This window comes from Brachycentrus maculatus, unplaced genomic scaffold (assembly GCF_059751285.1).
Source record: "Brachycentrus maculatus isolate JH-2025_06_01 unplaced genomic scaffold, ASM5975128v1 h1tg000015l, whole genome shotgun sequence".
In the NCBI taxonomy this organism is placed as follows: Eukaryota; Metazoa; Arthropoda; class Insecta; order Trichoptera; family Brachycentridae; genus Brachycentrus; species Brachycentrus maculatus.
The window spans coordinates 1670612-1692257 of NW_028280769.1; the positions used below are offsets into that span (position 1 = coordinate 1670612).

At 34.2% G+C, this 21646-nt stretch overlaps 2 protein-coding genes, 1 long non-coding RNA gene and 4 other non-coding genes across 7 annotated transcripts; 6 read left to right on the plus strand and 1 right to left on the minus strand.

Moving 5' to 3' along the window:
* Positions 1 to 866: 866 nt before the first annotated feature.
* On the plus strand, positions 867 to 5971 carry LOC148313344 (uncharacterized). The gene is made up of 7 exons (XR_015837961.1): positions 867 to 978; positions 1346 to 1398; positions 2656 to 2775; positions 3371 to 3416; positions 3868 to 3920; positions 5176 to 5236; positions 5885 to 5971. It is a non-coding gene; the product is annotated as an uncharacterized LOC148313344 (long non-coding RNA).
* Positions 1201 to 1285, plus strand: LOC148313345 (small nucleolar RNA snR60/Z15/Z230/Z193/J17). The gene has a single exon (XR_015837985.1). It is a non-coding gene; the product is annotated as a small nucleolar RNA snR60/Z15/Z230/Z193/J17 (small nucleolar RNA).
* Positions 2501 to 2585, plus strand: LOC148313346 (small nucleolar RNA snR60/Z15/Z230/Z193/J17). Its single transcript, XR_015837978.1, has one exon. It is a non-coding gene; the product is annotated as a small nucleolar RNA snR60/Z15/Z230/Z193/J17 (small nucleolar RNA).
* LOC148313347 (zinc finger MYND domain-containing protein 10-like) lies at positions 5962 to 15898 on the minus strand. Its single transcript, XM_088264332.1, has 11 exons — positions 15671 to 15898; positions 15459 to 15567; positions 14767 to 14880; positions 13348 to 13487; positions 12700 to 12822; positions 11713 to 11861; positions 9682 to 9833; positions 8742 to 8885; positions 8552 to 8664; positions 6881 to 7006; positions 5962 to 6239 (listed from the first exon to the last, which is right to left on the minus strand). The coding sequence occupies exons 1-11, from the start codon at positions 15769 to 15771 to the stop codon at positions 6170 to 6172; spliced, it is 1341 nt and encodes a 446-aa protein (XP_088120458.1). The 5' UTR covers positions 15772 to 15898; the 3' UTR covers positions 5962 to 6169.
* Positions 15899 to 16279: 381 nt separating this feature from the next.
* On the plus strand, positions 16280 to 21246 carry LOC148313348 (large ribosomal subunit protein uL30-like). The gene is made up of 5 exons (XM_088264455.1): positions 16280 to 16327; positions 16693 to 16836; positions 18575 to 18784; positions 20008 to 20151; positions 20900 to 21246. Exons 2-5 carry the CDS (start codon positions 16702 to 16704, stop codon positions 21188 to 21190), a joined length of 780 nt encoding a protein of 259 aa, XP_088120581.1. The 5' UTR covers positions 16280 to 16327; positions 16693 to 16701; the 3' UTR covers positions 21191 to 21246.
* LOC148313349 (small nucleolar RNA snR60/Z15/Z230/Z193/J17) lies at positions 16909 to 16996 on the plus strand. Its single transcript, XR_015837977.1, has one exon. It is a non-coding gene; the product is annotated as a small nucleolar RNA snR60/Z15/Z230/Z193/J17 (small nucleolar RNA).
* Positions 20728 to 20815, plus strand: LOC148313350 (small nucleolar RNA snR60/Z15/Z230/Z193/J17). Its single transcript, XR_015837984.1, has one exon. It is a non-coding gene; the product is annotated as a small nucleolar RNA snR60/Z15/Z230/Z193/J17 (small nucleolar RNA).
* Positions 21247 to 21646: the final 400 nt, after the last annotated feature.

Genomic DNA, 21646 nt, shown 5'->3' on the forward strand with positions numbered 1-21646 from the left:
ATCAAGAAAAAAGTGATTCTATACAATGCAGTGCCCTATGCACCATCGGGTGAGGATAAGAGTTAGAACGAGAAGAAGGGTGGTTAATGTTCGTAAAGCTTCATAATTATCAATTTGTGAATATTGCAGTAGTTAAAAATAATCATTTTTTATAATGTAGACAATATTAAAGTAATATTAATAACACAACTCAAGATATTTATTTTAGAAAAAGACTACCCCTGTAAAATTGGGTTTTGGTGTGTACAGTAATTTTATGGGATATTGTCTGAGTATAAAAATAATGCTGTATTATTGTGATGCAGTGCCTTTGCAATTTATGATGTGGGTAAATCAAAAGAATGAGCATGTACCGTATATTAAATTTTTATTTTCTGTAAAATTTTAATCCATACCTATAGACTTAAAACGTTACATATTCTCTACCCCTGTACTATAAACAATACCACTATCGGATTAAAGAATTTATTGATCCCACATTACTGTTTTGAACGTATAGCTTGATAATTATATAAAAGCAAATGAATATGAAAGGAAAATTATATTATTTCAACCGAAAAAAATAAAAAGGTATTAATTTTTTTAAATATAACAAAAAAAAAAACAAATTACTTTTCGGAGTGTCAAAATATATATCAAAATTTTTATTCTCCAATCTCGAAACCGAAATATGAATAAAAAAACTCGAAGGTACCATGGTTCATAAAGGGGGAGACAATGGTTAGGTAACTACTTTAGCAAAACTTGGTAAAATAATTTATTTATAAAGGCAATATTTCCGTTCGTTTTGTCTATGATAAAATCCTTGTTTCCTTTTCCGCCAGGCTTCAAATTTAATTGAAAATTATTTCGAAGGGCTTGGTGCAGCTTGGTGGCCGACGGGATCGGGTTTCGTGTTTCATTTGATTTCGAAACAGCAGCCTTGCAGGATGGACTTCTGCGATTTCCAATATTCAACACAATTCAAACAAATGCTGAGTAAGTTTCGTACACTATAAATCGCTAATTCCATTTAGATTTTCGAATTATATATTTTTTGAGGTTACCGGTAATTCAACTTTTCATCTGCCACGTGTTTCACTCCGTGCTTTTATCGCACTTATTATAATGAATGTATTCCTAATGTTTAATGTAAGCTGCTTAGGCGTTTAATTAGTGAAAACAATTTCCCGAGCTGTTACACCAATAATTCTATATTATGCGTTTTTATGATGATTTCATAGTTCAACTGAATTTGTATTGATGACAATTCGACAATGTCTTTCGTCCCTATCTGAGATAAAGAAAATTGAATTAACAGTTACATTATTTAAATATCGTGTATTAATAAAGTTAAATTTTTCAGAGGATTATCACGTGTCTGTGATGTGATCTCCGGAACACGGTGGCACCATTGAGGTAAAAATAATCATACTATAATAAATGTGACGTATGTAAAATCTAGCATTTATAATCTGAATTCTCTCCTTCCTATAAAATAAGTTAGCTAATCTAATGTGTAAAGGCAACTAGCCATAACTCAAGTTGCGGCTGTTTAGCGTAACACGGCTCAAAGCATTTTTATAATTAGCCTCTATCATATAAAATCACAGATTTTGCTCTATCTCTTTCCTTTACCGAGATATTCATTATCCAAAAAGCCGCAAAATTGTATTAAATTGATATATCGCTCACTCCTTTCAAGAACGTCATAAATCAAAATACTTGATTTTTCAGGAGAACGTTTTTAAAGTGTAAAAATATAATACAATGTATTAAAAATAAACATCAAGCCATTTATTGAACTTTTTACTGAGCAACAGATCTTTTTAGGTAAAACCTGAAGGTTCTTTTCCAATCTGAAAAATATTTATAATGTTTAAAAAAATAATTAAACAATACCTTTTCTTCAAAATGCAAAAACAACACTTTCTGCCCTGTAGCGGGTAAATATTAAGTTAAAAATATGCCACTTTTGCTGTAGTATAGTACATTTTCTGGGCATTCCGAAAACATGCACAACTGAAAATTGACGATTTTTGATTTATGACGTTCTTGAAAGGAGTGAGCGATATGTGTTGGCAAAAAGGATCATTTTAAGTTAACTTCAAACTTGTTTAACTTAAAACCGCCTCCGTGGTATAATGGTCAGCACGCTCGGCTACCGCTCCGAAGGTCCCGGGTTCGATTTCGTGATTCTTTCACTCTAATATTTAATCAACATTACCCTGGACTGGTACCTGAAGCGGAGGGCTGATCACCTTTCCTTTATGTGTTAACGATCAAGATAACACTGTGTTTATATGATGCAGTGCCCTATGCACCATTGGGGTGCGGATAAGGGTTAGAATATACGAATCTCAAAACTACTGTTTTTAACTTGCGGTTATTTGCCTTTGCACATTAGTAATGGAGCCCTCTATTGCAGTCTGATTAGTAATTCACACTTGGCGAGTTTATTTCTGATTCTCGGTGTTGCCAAAAATGAAATTTTAAGTATTGATGATTATTTTTTTTTACAAGACTTTAATGATGATTTCATAGTTCAACTGAATTTGTATTGATGACAATTCGACAATGTCTTTCGTCCCTATCTGATGAAGCACAATATATATTTATTTGAACTACAATCATGATTGTCAGCCGGGTTTTAACAATATTTTATTACATCCGCAGGTGACCAAAATCTCACTATTGGTAGGAATGGATGAAGCACTTTACATCTACATACGGAAATCATGATGAAATGCATTTTAAATATTACATTTAAAATTTCTCATGGAAGATGGGCAGTATGTGAGTATAAATTTAGTTAGTTATTTAATCCTTCGACATAGTATCATATATAATACGAGAGGGATCCAATTTAAAAAGTTTTTATCCCATTGATATTTTGAGACTGTTGCAGTCTTCCATTCTATCTCAATTACGATTAAGTCTTGTTACAAAATATGGGGCCCAGTTGTCCTTGTAATCAATGAATTATATTTAAAAAATCTAATTGCTTTTCTCTTATCTGCACTAAAGGTGTAAAAAGCGGTACGTTGGACTATTTGTGTTATTTTAATTGTATGTTCAACAAAGACGCATATCCGCATTTGGACACCAGGCTTCCAATTGATTGAAAATTGTTATTTTTAAATAGAAACTAAATATAATAAACCAAATGTATTTTGTTGGATATAATGTTTAAAAGCATTACACATTTTATAATTTTTTTTTTCATGGCGTAATATATATTATTCGTGGTTGATATTTAAATGATGATTCGAAAAGTAGTGGACCGAAAACAGAAATGTTGGAAAATAAAATATCTGATTGAAAAAGAAAAATGTTGCCTTAGGTCATTTTATGTGGATATTATGTTAACAGTTTACATCTTTTTTCTCAGGAAGAATAGCTGCAAGAAGCAGGCGGATCATGGACTAAATTTAACGGTAATTAAATTTTATCTTTGTTTAAATAATTGATCATAAAACTTCAATTATAATATCTTCAATGATGACATCACAACAGGCTCCCTCATCTGATCGAACCCAATTAAAAAAACAATGAAGACAAAGCCTGGTTACGTCTGAAATACAGTGGAACCTCTCATAACGAGCATAATTCGTTCCAGGATCTTACTCATTAAGCGAAACATTTTTTGTTTTGAATAGTGCGGAAGTCCCAGTTGACGAGTGAATGTCGGGAAAAAGAGACTTGCCTTTTCTCTGTAACTCGTTATGTGAAATGTCGCTTATTAAGGGAGCAACTTTTTCACATTTTTTTATCACTATGCGAATTACTCATAATGAGAATTTCCACTGTACTTGATGCTAAACCTTATATGCATGAATAACAACAAAGCTTTAAGGTTTTTCTCATTTGTTTTGTTATTTCCTTCAGGTATTATTCAATCATATGGATTCCTAGTGGCAGATGCATCAAAATCTCAAAAAGTAAGTATGTCCTATTAAAATTTCATTTACAAAGGGCTATCCCTTAAGGGTTAAATCTATTAATCGCTAGTGATGTGATGAATCAATTAAAAATAATTATTTTTCGTTTGAAGAATTATTGGATTGTTAAGAGTTATTGATTCATTAACTCCATGCACAAAGTTAGTTATTGAAGTTAAAATTAGAAGTAGGTATGTAATTTAAAACAGTCCAAACAGTATTTTTTTTTCTTTTTTGGTGTCCTTGTTAGTTACTATTTTGTTTCTTAATTATGTAAATAAAATTTAAAAAATGGATGTGACGTGTTTATTAGTTTTTTATTTTTACTAAGCCTCCACCCGTAGTATAAGATAAATAAAATTCACTGGCTTAATTTATCAAATTGACTTTTGGTCACTGTTGCAATCTAACGGTAACTTTTTGTTTTTTGAAAAAAGGCGAATGTATTTATTCTATATATCTTAATAATGACATCAAGTTATTTTTATAATTAAGGTGAAATGATTATCAATCATTTGATGAGTTGAATTGAATCAGAATCACACTGATAATGTTTGGCATTGGTTTTTAGAAATAAATTTTAATAAAACTATAACCATTTTTTTTAAAGAGCGAATGACAGAAAGAGTAGATATCGCTCACTCCTTTCAAGAACGTCATAAATCAAAATACTTGATTTTTCAGGAGAACGATTTTAAAGTTTAAAAATATAATACAATGTATTCAAAATAAATATGAAGCCACTTATTGATTTTTTTACTGTGCAACAGATCTTTTTAGGTAAAACCTGAAGGTTTTTTCTCCATTTGAAAAATATTTAGTATATTTAAAAAAATCATTAAACAATACCTTTTCTTCAAAATGCAAAAACAACATTTTCTGCCCTGTAGCGGGTAAATATTAAGTTTAAAATATGCATTTTTGCTGGTATATAGTACATTTTCTGGGCATTCCGAAAACATGCACAACTCAAAATTCACGATTTTTGATTTATGACGTTTTTGAAAGGAGTGAGCGATATATTAACCGTTTTCATTCCCCGCTTTTTTTCTTTGAATTGGAAGAGGCAAGGAAATCTTTTGTTAGTGTTAAATGTTTTTGATATCGTGATGACATGCTAACAGGCTCCCTCATCTGATCGAACCCAAAATTAATATTTTGAAGAGAATGCCTGGTTGCATCTGATCTGAACCATGTCTATTTTTTCTTCAATTAGTGTCCTTTCATATTCTAACAGAGCTATTTTTTTTGACAGGGTTCTCTACATTGTAATTTACCATCACCTGAATTGGATTCAGAATCAATAAACTTAACAGGTAATATAATAATAATAATCGTAAAAATAACTCTTCACTTTTTCTACGTATTTATGTAAATTTCCCATTTTGTTCATTTGTAGGTATTAATAGGGATATAAAATTTAAAAAATATGCATGTATTTATATTTTTGTAGACCTGTGTACATATCACAATGTACTGTGAAAAACTTCCCAAGTCAATTTATCATATTGGAAGTAAAATATTTGATAATTTTACAGGATTTGTAAACTTGCTCTGCAAATTTAATTATATATTGCTCCAATGTTCTTATTCAAGGTTTAAAACTTTCACAGATTTTATTTTATATTTTTAAATTTTAGCTAGCTCAATCGGGTCTTTTCACAAATAAGGTGTTTTAAATTTATGGAGCATTTGAAATGTATATAAAAAATTAAATTATGTACTGCACATTAAAATGTCCACGTCCCCGGTATAGCCTAAGTTTAATTTTGTCAATGTTGGCTCTCGCTTTGTCATTGATGCAGTGTATTTTGTGATGAGTTTATAACAGGCTCCCTCTTCTGATCGAACCCAAAATATAACTCGTGAAGATGACGCCTGGTGACCTCTGATCTAATAACACCTGTGTATTTTATTTTTTGTTAAAAAAATTATGATATTCAATCTTTGTTTGTTTTTTACAGGCTGACTTGTGATTCCTCGTGGCAGTATTCAACAATTGGCAATAAATATGTTTGTTTTTTTTGGGGAAATAAATATGTTTATGAAATAAAAAAGATTTTATTTTCATTCCAAAGATCTTACCCTAATTTTAATTGCCTCAAAATTTACTAACATTAAATAGGTGAAAATATATGCACCATCTTTCTTTCTATTTATTGTTATGATATTGGTGGCTTTTCAAAACTTAAATCAGGAAAAAAGTTTATTTAATATGGGAAAGCTCTTAAAATAATGTTGTGTGAGACCTAGTTTACAATCGCCGCAAACTGATCACAAATATCTTTATGCTTGGGCCATCTCTTGACTTGGCATTCTCTGAAAATATAAAAGAATTTTGGATAAATTCAACATGTTCACTTTTTAGAAAAGAAAATTATAACTATTTTTTTTAATTTCTCTTTAGATAGTTATACATACTGGTTGATCTAGACATAATTTATACACACTGACACCTCAATACTGCCATACAGAACCTAAAACCCAGTAACACAAAATATAGGTACATATTTGGTAGAGGAATATAAAGACCAAACTATGAACAAGTATATAGGGTTAATATTGGCGTTATTTTTAGGGTTTTTGCATTCATCCATCATGGTACAACTCAAAAACTTATATCAATAAAAAATCATGTCAATATCATCGTCATATACATACATGAGTGAAGAGGCCCTTGCAACACCTATTACATGCTCTTACTGCGCTCTAGGTTCTGTATGGTAGAATATCATTGCTTTAGTTTTACACTGGTTGTTATGTACCATCTTTTCCATACAGTGTGTTGGCAGATGGCTACAGCATTGCCATTTTCTAAATGAGAGACATGATTTTCACAAGTATTAGCAGCCAAAGCTGTTCATTTTACTGCATCATCTATCACAGTACATATTAGATTTGCAAGAGCCGGTTTGTTTTGGTCAATTTCTACCGGATAGTTTCAGTGGAGTGTTGTTTACCTTCCACAGTACCACTCGTTCCTGCAGCGAGAACACTTCTTGGCGGCCTTGTCACCGCACACGGCGCACTTAGCTCCTCCATCATCCATGTGTTCCAGGACTTCCGAAGAGTATGATGAACTTAAACTATAATAACAAAGCTATTAATTATGTAACTACATAATTAAATTCAGTTGCATTCAACAATTATTAAAATATATCCTCGGCTTGAAGAAATATCCCTAGATTTAAAAATGCATTTTTGGAAAGACTACGTATTAGTTTTTTCTCTCCCTAGAGAAAAAATCTTTTAATAAGCATCAAAAAAATTGTTACATGTCATTAATGACTGTTAAAAGGTGGATAAGTGGAGATATTGCTTGTGCCATAAAGGAGATAATAAATATATACTCGGGTATTTGCACGTTTAGAAGAATAAGAAGATTTGCACATAGGTCTGAAGGATAATGGTAACACTAAAAATTTTAAAGTTTTTACACTGTACAAGTGATACGTCTGCGTAAGTACTATGTTTAAGTCATTTCTAATGGCGTTGAGAAAAACTAGATTTTTTTCTCATAGGTTGACATGTTTAAATTTTAGGAAGAGAATGTCAAGTTTTGATAAATTACACGAGTATTCATACAATTCTTGCACTAATGGTGATAGCGGACTTCTGAAATTTATATTGTAATTGGTCGTTTGGACATCCTCAAATCAAAATGCAGGTCATCTAATTTTGTATGATTATCGGTGCCAGTAATATTTTATCTCTGAAGTATAGGAAGCTTAGATATTATTTTTGTCGGCATTTACATACACTGTCACATACCATCACTTAGTGACAATACTCCCAGAGGTATGACTTTGCTCCCAAAGAAAGTCACAGACATACTAGATCAGTGGTTCTTAACCGTGTTGGATGTACCGAAATCAACCAGTTTCATATGCCCGTTCACCGAACCATTAATTGGAAAATTAATTCTTTTGTTGCTCGAAATAGTATGGAGGGATTAAAATATTAAGAAAGGTATCACACAAGGTACCATTACAACAGTTACAATTCGACTATTGGGCGGCAGTTTAGCCAGGAAATTATCACTTCTCTATTCTATGTGATTCCCCGATTTCGGAAATCACATTTCGCAATGACGACACGTTGTGACAATGAATCTAGTACATTTGTTGTGATTTATTTAAAATCCCATCCGAGTAAAAAAAAAATGTAGGTACGATGCGGAGTACGTGCATTGTTTTAGCGTTTGAGCTCTTGTATTATTTTTATTGCTAGATTGATACATTCCTTATTTATTGTAACTGCAGACAGTTGGTAGAATTCCATATTGAATTGTTGGGTAATATATCCAAAATTAAACGAGGTTTATTGGATTGAATTCTACATTTATTTACAATAAATGTGGAATTCAATCCAATAAACCTTGTTTAATTTTGGATATATTACCCAACAATTTGATAAATTCCTTTCAAATAATATTCTAGGTAAATGAATATATCGTACGTCACATCATTGTTCATAATATCGTACAATAAGTCGGTGTGTGTTTTGACCTCTGCCGAGCCCGGGAGACTGACTCACCGAACCCCTGAGGTTTGAATGAACCCAGGTACTAGATGGTCTGCCTTTTTCATTGGCGTATGTCACCAAATACTGAATAATGTAACTTTTCTTACACTTTGGCCAGCTCAATCAATTCGTTGTTGTCAGGTTTGAAGAAATGTTGCAGTTGTGATTTGGCAATCACTTTGGACTTCTTGGTGACCCTCTTCATTATCGACGGCTTGATCTGTGGAAGTCAACATAAGTCTGTTTTAGTATTCGGTGAGGTTAAAGAATTCTCACACTGAAGAGATTTTGGGATACCTGCGGTATGACTTCTACCAGGAGAGGCCGCCCGGCAGACGGAGGTATACTTGTGTCGGCCACAGCCAACTGCCCTAGGGATCTCTTGAGATCTATCAATATCGGCAGCTGGTCCAATTGTGAATCGGTTAGCTTGTATAAGAGCTAAATACAAACAAATGTTGCGTTAATTTTATATTATGGTAAAATCTCGCTAATCTGACACTTTCTGAGTCAGGGAAGAGATGTGGAGGCGTAGGACGCACGGCAACTGATATTTAGTAATTGAAAGGGTTCTCTAAACAATGCTGCAAGACATAACGGGGTAATTGAAGGAATGCAACATATTTATTTGTAGGTGATTAGGTATGGATTTCTAATAGTTATAATAAAAAAAACCTTTATGAATTGTTAACGCTGTTATTCAGAGGACCTCCGTTAACTCTTTACCTGCGGCTGATGCCCTTTAAAAACACCCTTTTTTTTTCTCTAAAAACGTAGGTATAATCATATTATTAACTTCAGTTGAAATAAACCCTATTAAAAATCCTTGAAAATTTTGGATATGTTGATTTCAGCAGCCGCCATAATCAGACTTAGTATATCTGTATCTTAATCATGCTGTTTATTGTGATAATAAGTTTAGAAAATCAGAGCAAAAATTGTTTTCAAGAAATTATTTAATGTCGTATTTTCAAAGTTTAATGCATAATTTTCTTCATGGTTTGAAACTCTTATTAAAGTGATAAAAAATCAATAGCTCAAGAAAATTTGTATTTAAAATAATAAATAAAACTGATGTAATTGGTTTTCAATGTTGAAACGTCACAACTCGATTTTTAACTTAATTTATAATGAGACATTATCGTGTTTTTTCAATATATATTATTTTTCAGATATGTTATAAGATAGTTTGTACAGAAATCAGGTTTTATAATCACAATAAAACAGACAACAGTACCTTGCAGAAGTGTGTCTTCCTTGTGTTGTTGATTTCATAATAGTTTCCTATATCAGGATTAAGTAAAAGTCTCCACAATGCGAGCCAGCACATGGTCTCAGCTCGACATATTTTCTCCACTTCATCGGGAATGGGACTCTTCCATTTACCATCTTGAAACATTCATAAATATAGTTTAACATATGATAATACCGCTTGATCTAATTAACAGTGGAAAAATGTTTTTAAAATGTGGTTTTAACAACAACTTTTTTGGACAATTTGTTTTTAAATATCTAAGTTTTTAATGAAATATTTATGCACTAAGATATCTAAAATATATACATATTCACAAGGCTTTTTTTAAACAGATAAGTCCTGGAACTCACTTCATGTCAAGCTTATTATTAAAAAAAATATATTCAAACATCATTTAAATACTCATTAGATAAATTTAGATTGTAATTACGCGCAAACATTGTTTCGTCTAATTGATTTTGAAAATAATAATTTATCCCTGAAAAAAGGTGCCGGAAAGCCGTTCCACCGCTTTACATGGAAAAAAATCCTCGCATATTTATAATAATCCCTCACGGTATAAATTAAGGGTATGTGTATTTGAACAGAATCACAGCAAAGCTGGACCTCTACCAACCACGAGAACAAGCTGGGTTTCGCTCGGGATATAACACAAGTGACCATCTGCAGACCCTTAAACTGGTGATAGAAAGGTATAACGAATACAAAAGACCACTTGTGATGACTTTTGTTGACTATGAGAAGGCTTTCGATTCTGTAGAGATGTGGGCCATTTTGGACGCTTTGAAAGACAGTAGAATAGATGAGAGATATGCGACCCTCCTGAAAAACATATATGGCAACGCTACGTCAGTAATCCAATTACACGACAATACGGACAAGTTTGCTATTCAGAGAGGCGTAAGACAAGGGGACACAATATCTCCAAAACTCTTTACACTCACTCTAGAAAATGTTTTTAAGCGTCTAGATTGGAACCAAAAAGGCCTGAATATCGATGGGGAGCGGCTTCACCACCTAAGATTCGCAGATGATATTGTCCTTATATCCGAGAGCCTTGATGAGATGACTGGGATGATTGAAGACCTAAAGGTAGAATCTGCCAAAATTGGACTCAAGATGAATATAGCAAAGACTAAATTGATGACAAACGTCAATATCAATGGGAATCTACCTATAGAAAAAGTCAAAAGCTATGTTTATCTTGGTCACAAAATCACCATCGGCAGAGACAACCAGACCAGCGAGGTGGATAGAAGAATAAATCTCTCTTGGGTAGCTTTTGGAAAGCTTAATTCCACATTCCAAAGCCCCATTCCCAACTCACTCAAGACAAGAGTGTTTAACCAATGCGTTCTACCCGTCCTAACCTATGGCGCGGAAACAATGACTCTGACCAAGCAATCCTCCCATAAGTTGCAAGTTGCACAGAGGAGCATGGAGCGAATTATGCTTGGAATAACATTAAGAGACAAAAAAAGGAACGATTGGATCCGACGCCAGACACAGGTCTGTGACGTGGTAGAGCGAATTGCTTGGCTGAAGTGGAAATGGGCCGGTCACATAGCCAGAATGACCGACGACAGATGGACGAAACGCGTTCTGGTGTGGAGACCGAGGAACCAGAGGCCTCAAGGACGTCCACCGATGAGATGGGTGGACCACATCAGGAAGTTTGCTGGAAGACAGTGGATGGGGACGGCGCAGGATCGGGAGGAGTGGAGGCGGAAGGGGGAGGCCTTTGTCCAGCAGTGGACCTCAACGGGCTGATATGATGTGTATTTGTAAGATTGTATACAATTTTCAAAATATTGTAATGATTTTTTCGAAAGGAATAAAAGATTTATAAAATGAAGTTTCATGGACGTTTAACACTAAAAGTGCAATTTTATTCTAGTTCATGGTAATTTTCTCTGAGGATGAATTTTGTCAATTAAATGAGTGAGATATGAATGAATTCTGTTAAATTTCAGTTATGTGAATTAATAAATATTATTGAAAAAAGGTATTAACCAATGTATTGTAGCAACTGTCCATCCTGATCCCGCCTCTTCCAAGGCTCCAGCTGAAGAAGTTCAGCCAACAGCAGTGCGGTGTCGTGAGTCGCATACAGGCGGCTTGATGCCGACACATGGATTTTGTTGAGGACATTGGCCAGGCAACTGAATGAGGGCAGACATTTAAATGTTTCATTATTTATTTTGTCAATCAATCAATAGGATAATTTGATATACAGCAGCAAAAGTATTATGGTAGGAACTGACCGGAGACATTTTGTCGTAACGTAACACATTCCGATGCGAGCATTGGTATAGTCAGTACTGCGAGCCGAGCGCTCCATCCATAGTTTCGGATGCTCGCCGCGAGCGATGTAACGACATTACGTTACAACTAAATGCTCCGGTCAGTCCCCAACTTTAGGGAACTAATAATAAAATTCAGGCTTAAAAAATCTAATAATAAATCTGAGGACTGAAAGGCATCATTACTAACAGATACTGGTGTTGTCTTAAATTGAATAGTCCCAGGGTGCTTGCTTAGTTGGCATTAAAACTCCTCTCCCTCCTTCTAAACTGTAAGAAATGTGGGTATGTTGGTGGCATATTGTGACAACAACATAGTAGCAACCATGTAGATATCATAGCATACTCTGGCAAGCGTATTCTAGATTTGCCTCTCCTAGAAACTAGTCACTCACTTAGAGCTACCTAGTACATAATACTTATTTACGATAAATCAAAGTACTAGCGAGAGTTATTACTGATCATATTCCACAACCTAAAAACACCGTAATTTATATTATCCGTAACAGATTTTTACATCCACATTATTTTCAAAATGACATATATTTTTTAACCCTTCAGAAAACTTAAGTTGAAATGAAAACAGGAAGACGCTACGTCTTTAAAAATATGTTGAGGTGGAGCTTTGATACGCCTTGGCACCTTTACAACAATAATTATAATAGAAAAGCATTGAATAAATTAAGAAAATAAGAACCTTATGATAGTAAGACAGCGTATACCGATATCAAACTGAAGATCCTTCTGTTGCATCAACAATTCTTCAATAACATTTTCCTTTGGGTTAGAATGGGTGCATTTCTCTTCTAGGTAACCAGAGCTAAAATAATATTTAAAAAAAAGAATGGGTAATGGAATTGATGGGTAGAATTAATGTATGTTACACGTGTGTAAAGTGATCACTTAAACCAGCTTATGATGGCCGTAAGCCCTGTATATGCATGCGCCTACAGCAAAACATCTCAATGGGATCAATATAGTGTAAATGTCAGGAAAAATGACAAATAGCATACAATGAGTATATAGAGTATTTTAGTCCGCCTCCGTAGTGGTCAGCACGATCGGCTACCGCACTGGAGGTGCCGGGTTCGATTCCCAGGGGGGGTCAAATAAATATATGTGATTTCTCACTCCCATATTTATTCAATATTACCCGGGGCTCGTATCTAAAGCAGAGGGCTGATAACCTTCCATTCATTTATTAACAATCAAGATAACACTGTGTTTACATGATACAGTGCCCTATGCACCATCGGGTGCGTTTAAGGGATTGAAGAAGAGTATCTAGCAGTTTGCATTGTACAGTTTACACAGATGCCATTGTAAAAATGAATACCAAACTTACTTCACCAGCCCAATAAGGGAAGACAACATCTCCACGGCATAGTCTATGAGGTCCACCAGTATATCGGGAATGGCGCAGCATGCTTCTTCATCAAACAGCACTATTTCAAGCAAACCCGCGGCTACAGTTTCATGATAGAGCTAAAATAAATTCAGACTTAGTTGTACAATAAAAATTAACTTGCTGGCAAACCAAATGGCTGGAGTTAAGTTGGTAAACAAATTGCATATTGTGTAGCTAGTTAAGTTCTAAATTAAGATTTTTTATAGATATTTCAAACAAAGATGTAGAAGAACATGGAAATCTGGGCATTTACAAAGCTTACGACCCTTGTCATTGGCTGGTTTAAGAGCCAAAAAACAGTCTTGGTGTAAATGCCCAGACTTCCATATTCTTCTTCACCAATGTTTGAATTATGAATAGAAATATCTTGATTTAAATACCTTCCAAGTGAAGTAACTCCAGAATTCGTGGATAAAAATTAAGACACGCTCAAAATACTGTTGAGTCCTAAAACTTATTGCATTGATAATTTGACTAGGGTTTGATTAGATTTTGTAAGAGTTATAATTTCAATCTGAGGATGATATTTCAAATGAATCAATCTAAATGGGTTGAAAATACTATGATGCGACTAAAACTAACTACCTAACCATCACGCCGCTTATCCGCAGTGGTAGGCTGATAGAATTGAATGTCACACCAATCTGTCTTTGCAAACAATCTTCGCCTACCATAAATCATTTTGCCGCACATTAGTCTGAGAGATCGCATTTTGACATCATTCAGTCTACTTTCTTCCTTCTTTTGCCAGCTCCATGATTCACTTCCATAAATTAAGGTTGGAACCGGGACTCCATTGTGCACAGGCAGATCAGCATTCGGTAAAATGTTTTTTTTTTAACTTTTGCTAAAACTGATTTCAGTGCACCATTTAATTTGTTCCCATCATTCACTCTCATTTCTGTAAAATTATCAATCATTCCATCCCTAGAAAACATACTTCCCAAATACAGCAGGACCTCCGCTTATTCGAACACTTCTGTAATCCAAACGCCCACTCAATCTCTTAAATACATGCCTAGAATGGGTTGACAAGTGGATATTCCTGTGCCAGAGAGGATAGTGCTTTTACGTAAATTGAGAGACAAAGCTTTTTACTTGTCATTTAATAAATCTCAACCAACTAAAATATTTGCTTTCTTTAAAAAAGTTGAAAAAATATATTTAAAAATTTGAGAGTGCATAGTAGTTTTATTTGATAAAAATACCGCACAGATTCTCTGCACTGTAGTCCGAACGCTCTACTAGTTCGAACAGGGAATAAATTTTCGGCGTTCATATTATAGAGGTCCTTGCTGTATATATTTTCTAGGGATGATGCAACTATGTACATAATTTAAAAATAGGTATTCAAACCACAGCATAAAGAAGAAACGTATGGGTGAGGTCTGGATCCAATTCTAGAATTTTAGGGAAGATTTTCTGTCTCCACAGGCAAATACAAATTGCTTCATGCACCAACAGCGGTATCTGAAATAATATAAAGATTTCATCAACTGATTCGGCAGTCACATAATAGTAATGTATTCGATTCTCACCAATTGCAAAATAAATTCAAGCCTAAGAAGTTTTTGTGATTATACATATTTTTTACATTCACCTTCCCTATTTTCACTACCCTATCTGGAGACAAGCCTCTAAAATAGAGGCTTTGCATATTATTAATTTGTTATGTTTTCTATTTCATTGTTGTTGCATAGTTAAATGTCTGCTTTCTATTTTCTTATTCTTTCTTTATAAAAAGCAGTCCGCCTCTGTAGTGTAATGGTCAGCATGCTCGGCTTCTGTACTGGAGGTCCCGGGTTCGATTCCCAGGGGTGGTCAAATAAATATAAGTGATTTTTTCACTCTTATATTTATTCAATATTACCTTGGACTGGTACCGGAAGCGGAGGGCTGATCATCTTTCCCTCATGTGTTAACGATCAAGATAACACTGCGTTTATATGATGCAGTGCCCTATGCACCATTGAGGTAAGGATAAGGGTTTGAATGAATGAAATAAATAGAAATGAAATAGTAATTAAATACATTTGGAAAATTACTACCTTTCCATGAGAAATGATTGCATCTTTTGTGACTTCTTCCTGCAAGCTAGCTGCTTCTAAAACTGCCTGTTGGTGTAATTTCTGGAAACGATGATGCCATTCTACCCATCTGAAATACAAAACCGTAAATAATATTCACAATAATTCTCAAAAATAAATATATTATCAAAAGAAAAATAAAATAAATAGCAAAATATTAAAAAGAAACATACGATTTACTTCCAATTAGATCAATTTTCGATGGCTCAGAAGTTGTTACATATATTTCCAATTCTCCTGGTTCTATGGCTTTTAATCCAAGCGAGTAATCCATTTCGTTTATTTAATATATTTTTCTACTAGAAACGTCTATTTGTTTGGAAAACTGAATCATATTAACAAGGTATTGATCAAACTTTCATAGCTTCATTTTGTTTTCATTTCAGTATTTGAATATTGAGCGTTAGTGTTTACCACTACAATATATCCGGTATAATATTTAATCATCCATTTATTTTACAATAAATACACGTAATTATAATATTGAAAATTAAAATTAAAAACCAATTAAAATGAATAAATTCAAATTTTTTAAATATTATTCTGAAATAAAAATTCTCCTTACATAATAAATTATTCTCCCCGTATAATAAATGATTTATGAATATTTATTTGTTGAAATAATTTTTAAGAATCACATGCGTATAAATATTCTTGTGAAAGTATATAAAAATCATTTAATATTATAAAAACAAGAATACATTTATAAAATTAAAGTAGGTACTTTAAATTGTATTTTTCTTAACAGGTAGAAACGCCGGAAGTGTCTTTTGATCGCTCTTTCGTTCTTTTTAGTTGTTAATACACGTGTCGCGAGGATTCGCCCGCTGGTGAGTAAAAATAATTGTGTTTTACATGAAACTTACGAGCAGTTCTACTCTAAAAAAGTTTTTAATGCTTTCATTGAAGCCTATATATTGTTTTAAAATAAATTTATCCCAGGGACGTGGCGTATTTATCAATATTTTCGACGTTCAAACACTCGTGTGCCTGATGGCTAGTTGTCAAATTTTAAACCGAAATTGCAAATTTAAATGAATTGCAATGCCCTTTGTGGATGAACATGGGTGACGATAGAGTAACTAACTCGAGTTTGTGTGAATTGTGCATTTTTTAATTAATTTTATGTAAACATGCCTCATAACCTGCATCTGTCAAGTGCATCCGCCATGTCTGACCGCGTTGTTTTTTGCAGCACGTAAAAATGGTTGCGACTACAGCAAAGGCCCCTGCGGCCAAGAAGAATGAAGTTAAGGACGGGAAGAAACTCCCTGCCGTTCCAGAATCAGTTCTGAAACACCGCAAAAGGAGGGAAACAAACCGCGCCAAGCTCGTACAGGTAAGTTCTGATTTCGGTCATAATTTATTATTATTATTGTGTAATGTAGTTTGTATCATAGTGGATTCATCTGTGTTTCAAAATGATGATAACATAGTTCAGCTGAATTTTGTATTGCTGACAATTTGACAATGTCTTTCGTCCCTATCTGATGGAAACACAGAAACAATAAAATCGCCAACAACTGATCTTCCATGAGAATATGTTGAATCTTTGTTTATATAATTTACAACTAGATTTCTCATCGTGGGTTTTATATTATTCACAATCAGATTTACATTACAGTTTCCGTGACAATAAAGGAGAAATAAACATTTATATACCATACTATATTGATGATTAAAGTCGAAATTCTCGTTCATCCGCCATTGGGAATGACAAAAAGAGTTGTATCAAAAATATAAATGTTCTTGAGCACTCACTCCCAATAAATTGCTTTTAATAAGGTTTAAGGAATTTATGGCAACATAAATTCTCTTATCGTGAAATATTTTCAATGGTAGTCACCAGGCAGTATTTTACGAAAATGGCGATGTATAAATTATCTAAAATTATTATGTATTCCATTTAATGTTTTTTTTTCTAATGCTAGTAATTTTGAGAGAAGACAAACATTATATTTTGAAAAATAACCGTCTTTTTACTAATTTACTTTAGTAAAGCACTTTTAATGTAGTCAAACTGAGACGTTTTGCATTTTGAGTACTCATCATGCCATCAGTCACATAATGTAATTTCAAAGGAAAAGGATTTCATCTGTCCAGGAGTATGGCCATGATCGTTTAAACAAAACTTTCATCAAAGAAGTATAGGCGTTTATACTTGACACTGGCAGAAACATCCTCTCACTGGGTGACTGCCAAATAAATAATAAAAAAAGTATAGGCATACATGAACATCTCCGTTTATGTATAACTCAAGCCCGGTCACACTTATTTATCAAATGTCATTTGACTGCCATCTGTGGTTGCATTTAAACACTAAAACTACACTTCAGGTTTTTTTCTGTTTTACCTGTGACATTTTACTTAAAACAAAGTTTGTGTAATGTCATCGTAAAGACGCTGTCAAAGAAAACCCATGAAATAAAATATTGATAATTTTGATGTAAATCTACTGGATTAATTTTTTTAACAAAGAAAATATGTTGCTTACAGCATTGACAATGATATAAAATTATACAAAGTAAAAAAAAAAAAAAGAATATAAAACTTACTTCCCAGATACATTTTTTTCCGTAGTAACTCACTCCTGGACATATTTTATCCAGTACATTCACACTAAGTAGGTTGTCTGAGTCATGTGTCTGACATTGTACTAAAAATATGATGAAACACATAAAATTTTCTTGGCTTTATCACAATTTATCTTCGTAGACTGTTGGGTCAGCTCCCGTCCTCAGGTTATAAGTCCTACTGTCATGGGTTAAATATTAAAATACATAAAATGGAGTAGTCATATATTGTTTATTTATTGTAACTGCAGACAGTTGGTAGACAGATGGAGTGTTTGATAATGTCCTAAGAAGACGAAACGCGTCACGTTTACATAAATATACATAAATAAATGTAGAATTCAATCCAAAAAACTGTATTTTATTTTGGATATATTACCCAATATATTGTTTATACTAAATAATCCAATCAAATAGAATTCTACTTACAAATCATCTATATGCTGAGTCATGCGGTTGATAACTATCGGATAAGATAGGATAACGTGCGGTGACTGTTTCCAGCTCACGATCAAGAGGCGCACGTCGGCGGCCAAGAAGCGCAAGGAGATCTTCAAGCGCGCGGAGAAGTACGTGAAGGAGTACAACATGAAGGAGAGGGAGGAGATCCGGCTGCGGCGCCAGGCCCGCAGGAAGGGCAACTTCTACATCCCCTCGGAGGCGCGCCTCGCCCTCGTCGTCAGGATCAGGGGTATCAACCAACTGGCACCCAAGGTGATGCTTCATCCTGTATACCCCGCACCCCGTATACGTCGGTGTCTGTGTTTTCCGGAAGGAATGACACAAATGAATAATATTACTTATAACCCTTATCCGCACCCAATGGTGCATAGGGCACTGTATCGAATTGACGCAGTGTTATCTTGATCATTACTTACATGAAGGTAAGGTGATCACTCTTGCGCTTCAGGAACCAGTCCAGGGTAATATTAAATAAATATTACAGTGCAAAATCACTAATATTTATTTTCATTGATTGTGTCCAAATATTATGCGCTTATTAAATTATAAGCTTGGATAAAAAATTGAAATGGTATTTTCTAGCGTTTCTCAATTATGTGAATATAATCCAGGATTCGCATCTCACAAACAAATTAAAGAATTTCTGCTTAATGTAAACGTGAAGTCTATCGAGTTCAAGAACTGTATCAAGTTTGATCAATATATCTAGAAGTTCCAAGAATTTGAGTTAGTGTGGTTGTCAATCATGGGTAGAATTGGTGATAGTTACATGTGTGTAAAGTGATCACTTAAACCAGCCTACGACGGTCGTAAGCCCCGTAAATGCCTAGACTTAAATATTCTTTATCTATCTTGAGATGTCAAAAAATAATATGAAAAATAACTCTTATAATTGGAGATAATCCAGATTTGTAAACAAGTATTTGGACACACTCAAAATGTTAGTATTGTTATATTATTTTGAGGATTTTTACATCCTGCGCTTGCCTCATCTGACAAATTATGGTGATTCATTAAATAAATGGGACCATTCGTTACTCATAATCACCTGGTTTATTAATTCCTCTAATTATAACTTCAGGAAATATACTTAAGTGGTGATTTTAGGGTAATATAAACCGTTCCAGCAGTTTTTTCTCAGCAAAATTTTCTCTTTCAAGTGGTGATTACTATATTCACCTAAAAAGAAGTCACAGCGAGGAAAGTAATTTAATAAAAACCTAATATTTCTAATGCTTGGCCCTTACACTAGCTTCGAGGGGTTTGTAGGGTGCTTACTGTATTTGTCCACTTTAGTAGTGGAGTAGTTACCATGTTTGGCTACCGTTTGTAAACATAGATATAATATTCATCATTCAAGTATTTTCTTCTTCACTGTGTTGCACATATAGCTGATTGCGTGTATACAACCTATCGTGTCACAGTCGCAATGAATGATAATCGCATTCTTTATCTAAAATTGTATGTCTCTTCAGGTCCGCAAAGTTCTCCAGCTGTTCAGACTGCGCCAGATCAACAATGCCGTGTTTGTCCGCCTTAACAAAGCCACCCTGAACATGCTCCGTATTTGCGAACCCTACATCACATGGGGGTATCCCAACCAGAAGACTGTCAGGGAGGTGAGTAATCAACTATAGACTCGTCACTTTTGTCGCAGGGTGTTCAAGTCGATGTGTATTCTGTATCTTATCAAATCAATATTGACAATTTAAGATTATTTTACTAGCGTTGCTCCGCCTCATTTTCTGTGCATCGTTTACGTAGCGGCTCGGGATCGTCATTGTTCAATACCTCTGCATTTTTTATTTTCAACATTTAATTTTTATCGGGGATGTTTAGTTCCTGGATGTTCTCAACGGGCAGTTTTGAAATACATTATTTGTTAGAATAACAACCCTCAGTGGTATTATCCATCCTCACAACCCTCAGCAATGAGGAATAAGACGGAGAAGATTTGTTAGAAATAGAAGTATACTTGAGTATCTGATACAATATTTGCCGACATAGTGTTTTCATAATAAACTCGTTTGCATTATCAGAAATATGTGGTTGATGTCAATCTTTGACCGATATGTTCACTAAGATTGTCACCATTGAGGCAAAATTAGTCAACTAAGATTAGTGTTTTTTTTATTTGACCACCCGCCACTGGTTTTACCTTTGAACCAATGATAGGGTTGTGAAAGTGCTATGAAATGGTTATGATGATGATTACATAGTTCAGCTGAATTTTGTATTGCTGACAATTCGACAATGTCTTTCGTCCCTATCTGATGTAACCATAGTACTATGTGATTTAATGTAATTACACAAAATTCTACTACTCCTGATTGAGTACTCTCTAATGGGTGCTTTATTGATTCCCAGATCATCTACAAGCGTGGCTTTGCCAAGGTGAACAACCAGAGGATCCCCATCACCTCCAACACCATTGTAGAGAAGCAGCTGAGCCGCTCCAACATCATCTGCGTCGAGGACCTGGTCCATGAGATCTTCACGGTGGGCAGTCGTTTCAAGTACGCCACCAACTTCCTGTGGCCCTTCAAGCTAAACACCCCCACCGGAGGATGGAGGAAGAAGACCACCCACTACGTGGAGGGTGGAGACTTCGGCAACAGGGAGGACAAGATCAACAGGCTGGTCAGGAAGATGATCTAAACTTGCTGACTCTGTACATTATGTGATAAGGATAAAAATACAAAAAATCTTTAAAATCTGGCTTTTATTTATTATTTGTCGTTCAGCACTCTCCATTCATTCATCGTTTTCTTTGTGTAATACCACTTTAATGGTATCACACAAAGTGAACGATGAATGATAAGGAGTGTTACATTACCATACCACAAGGTTAACAATGCTTTTAATATACAAAATATATTTGTCATTTATCTATTAACAATAAGCTGCAAACGTGCGCGCATTACTGCAAGATTAGTGTTCAGTGTGTGAATTTAAGACAAGAGAGTGAGTATCTGAAACCTTGAGTTGGATATAGGAAAGCACTCATATGTCAAAAGTGGCATGCTCACTCATACCGCAGAAGAGTGTGTTCAGCCGGTAATAGGATTGTTTTACATACTTCTAGTAAGGCGATATACAATGCTAGAACTGTAT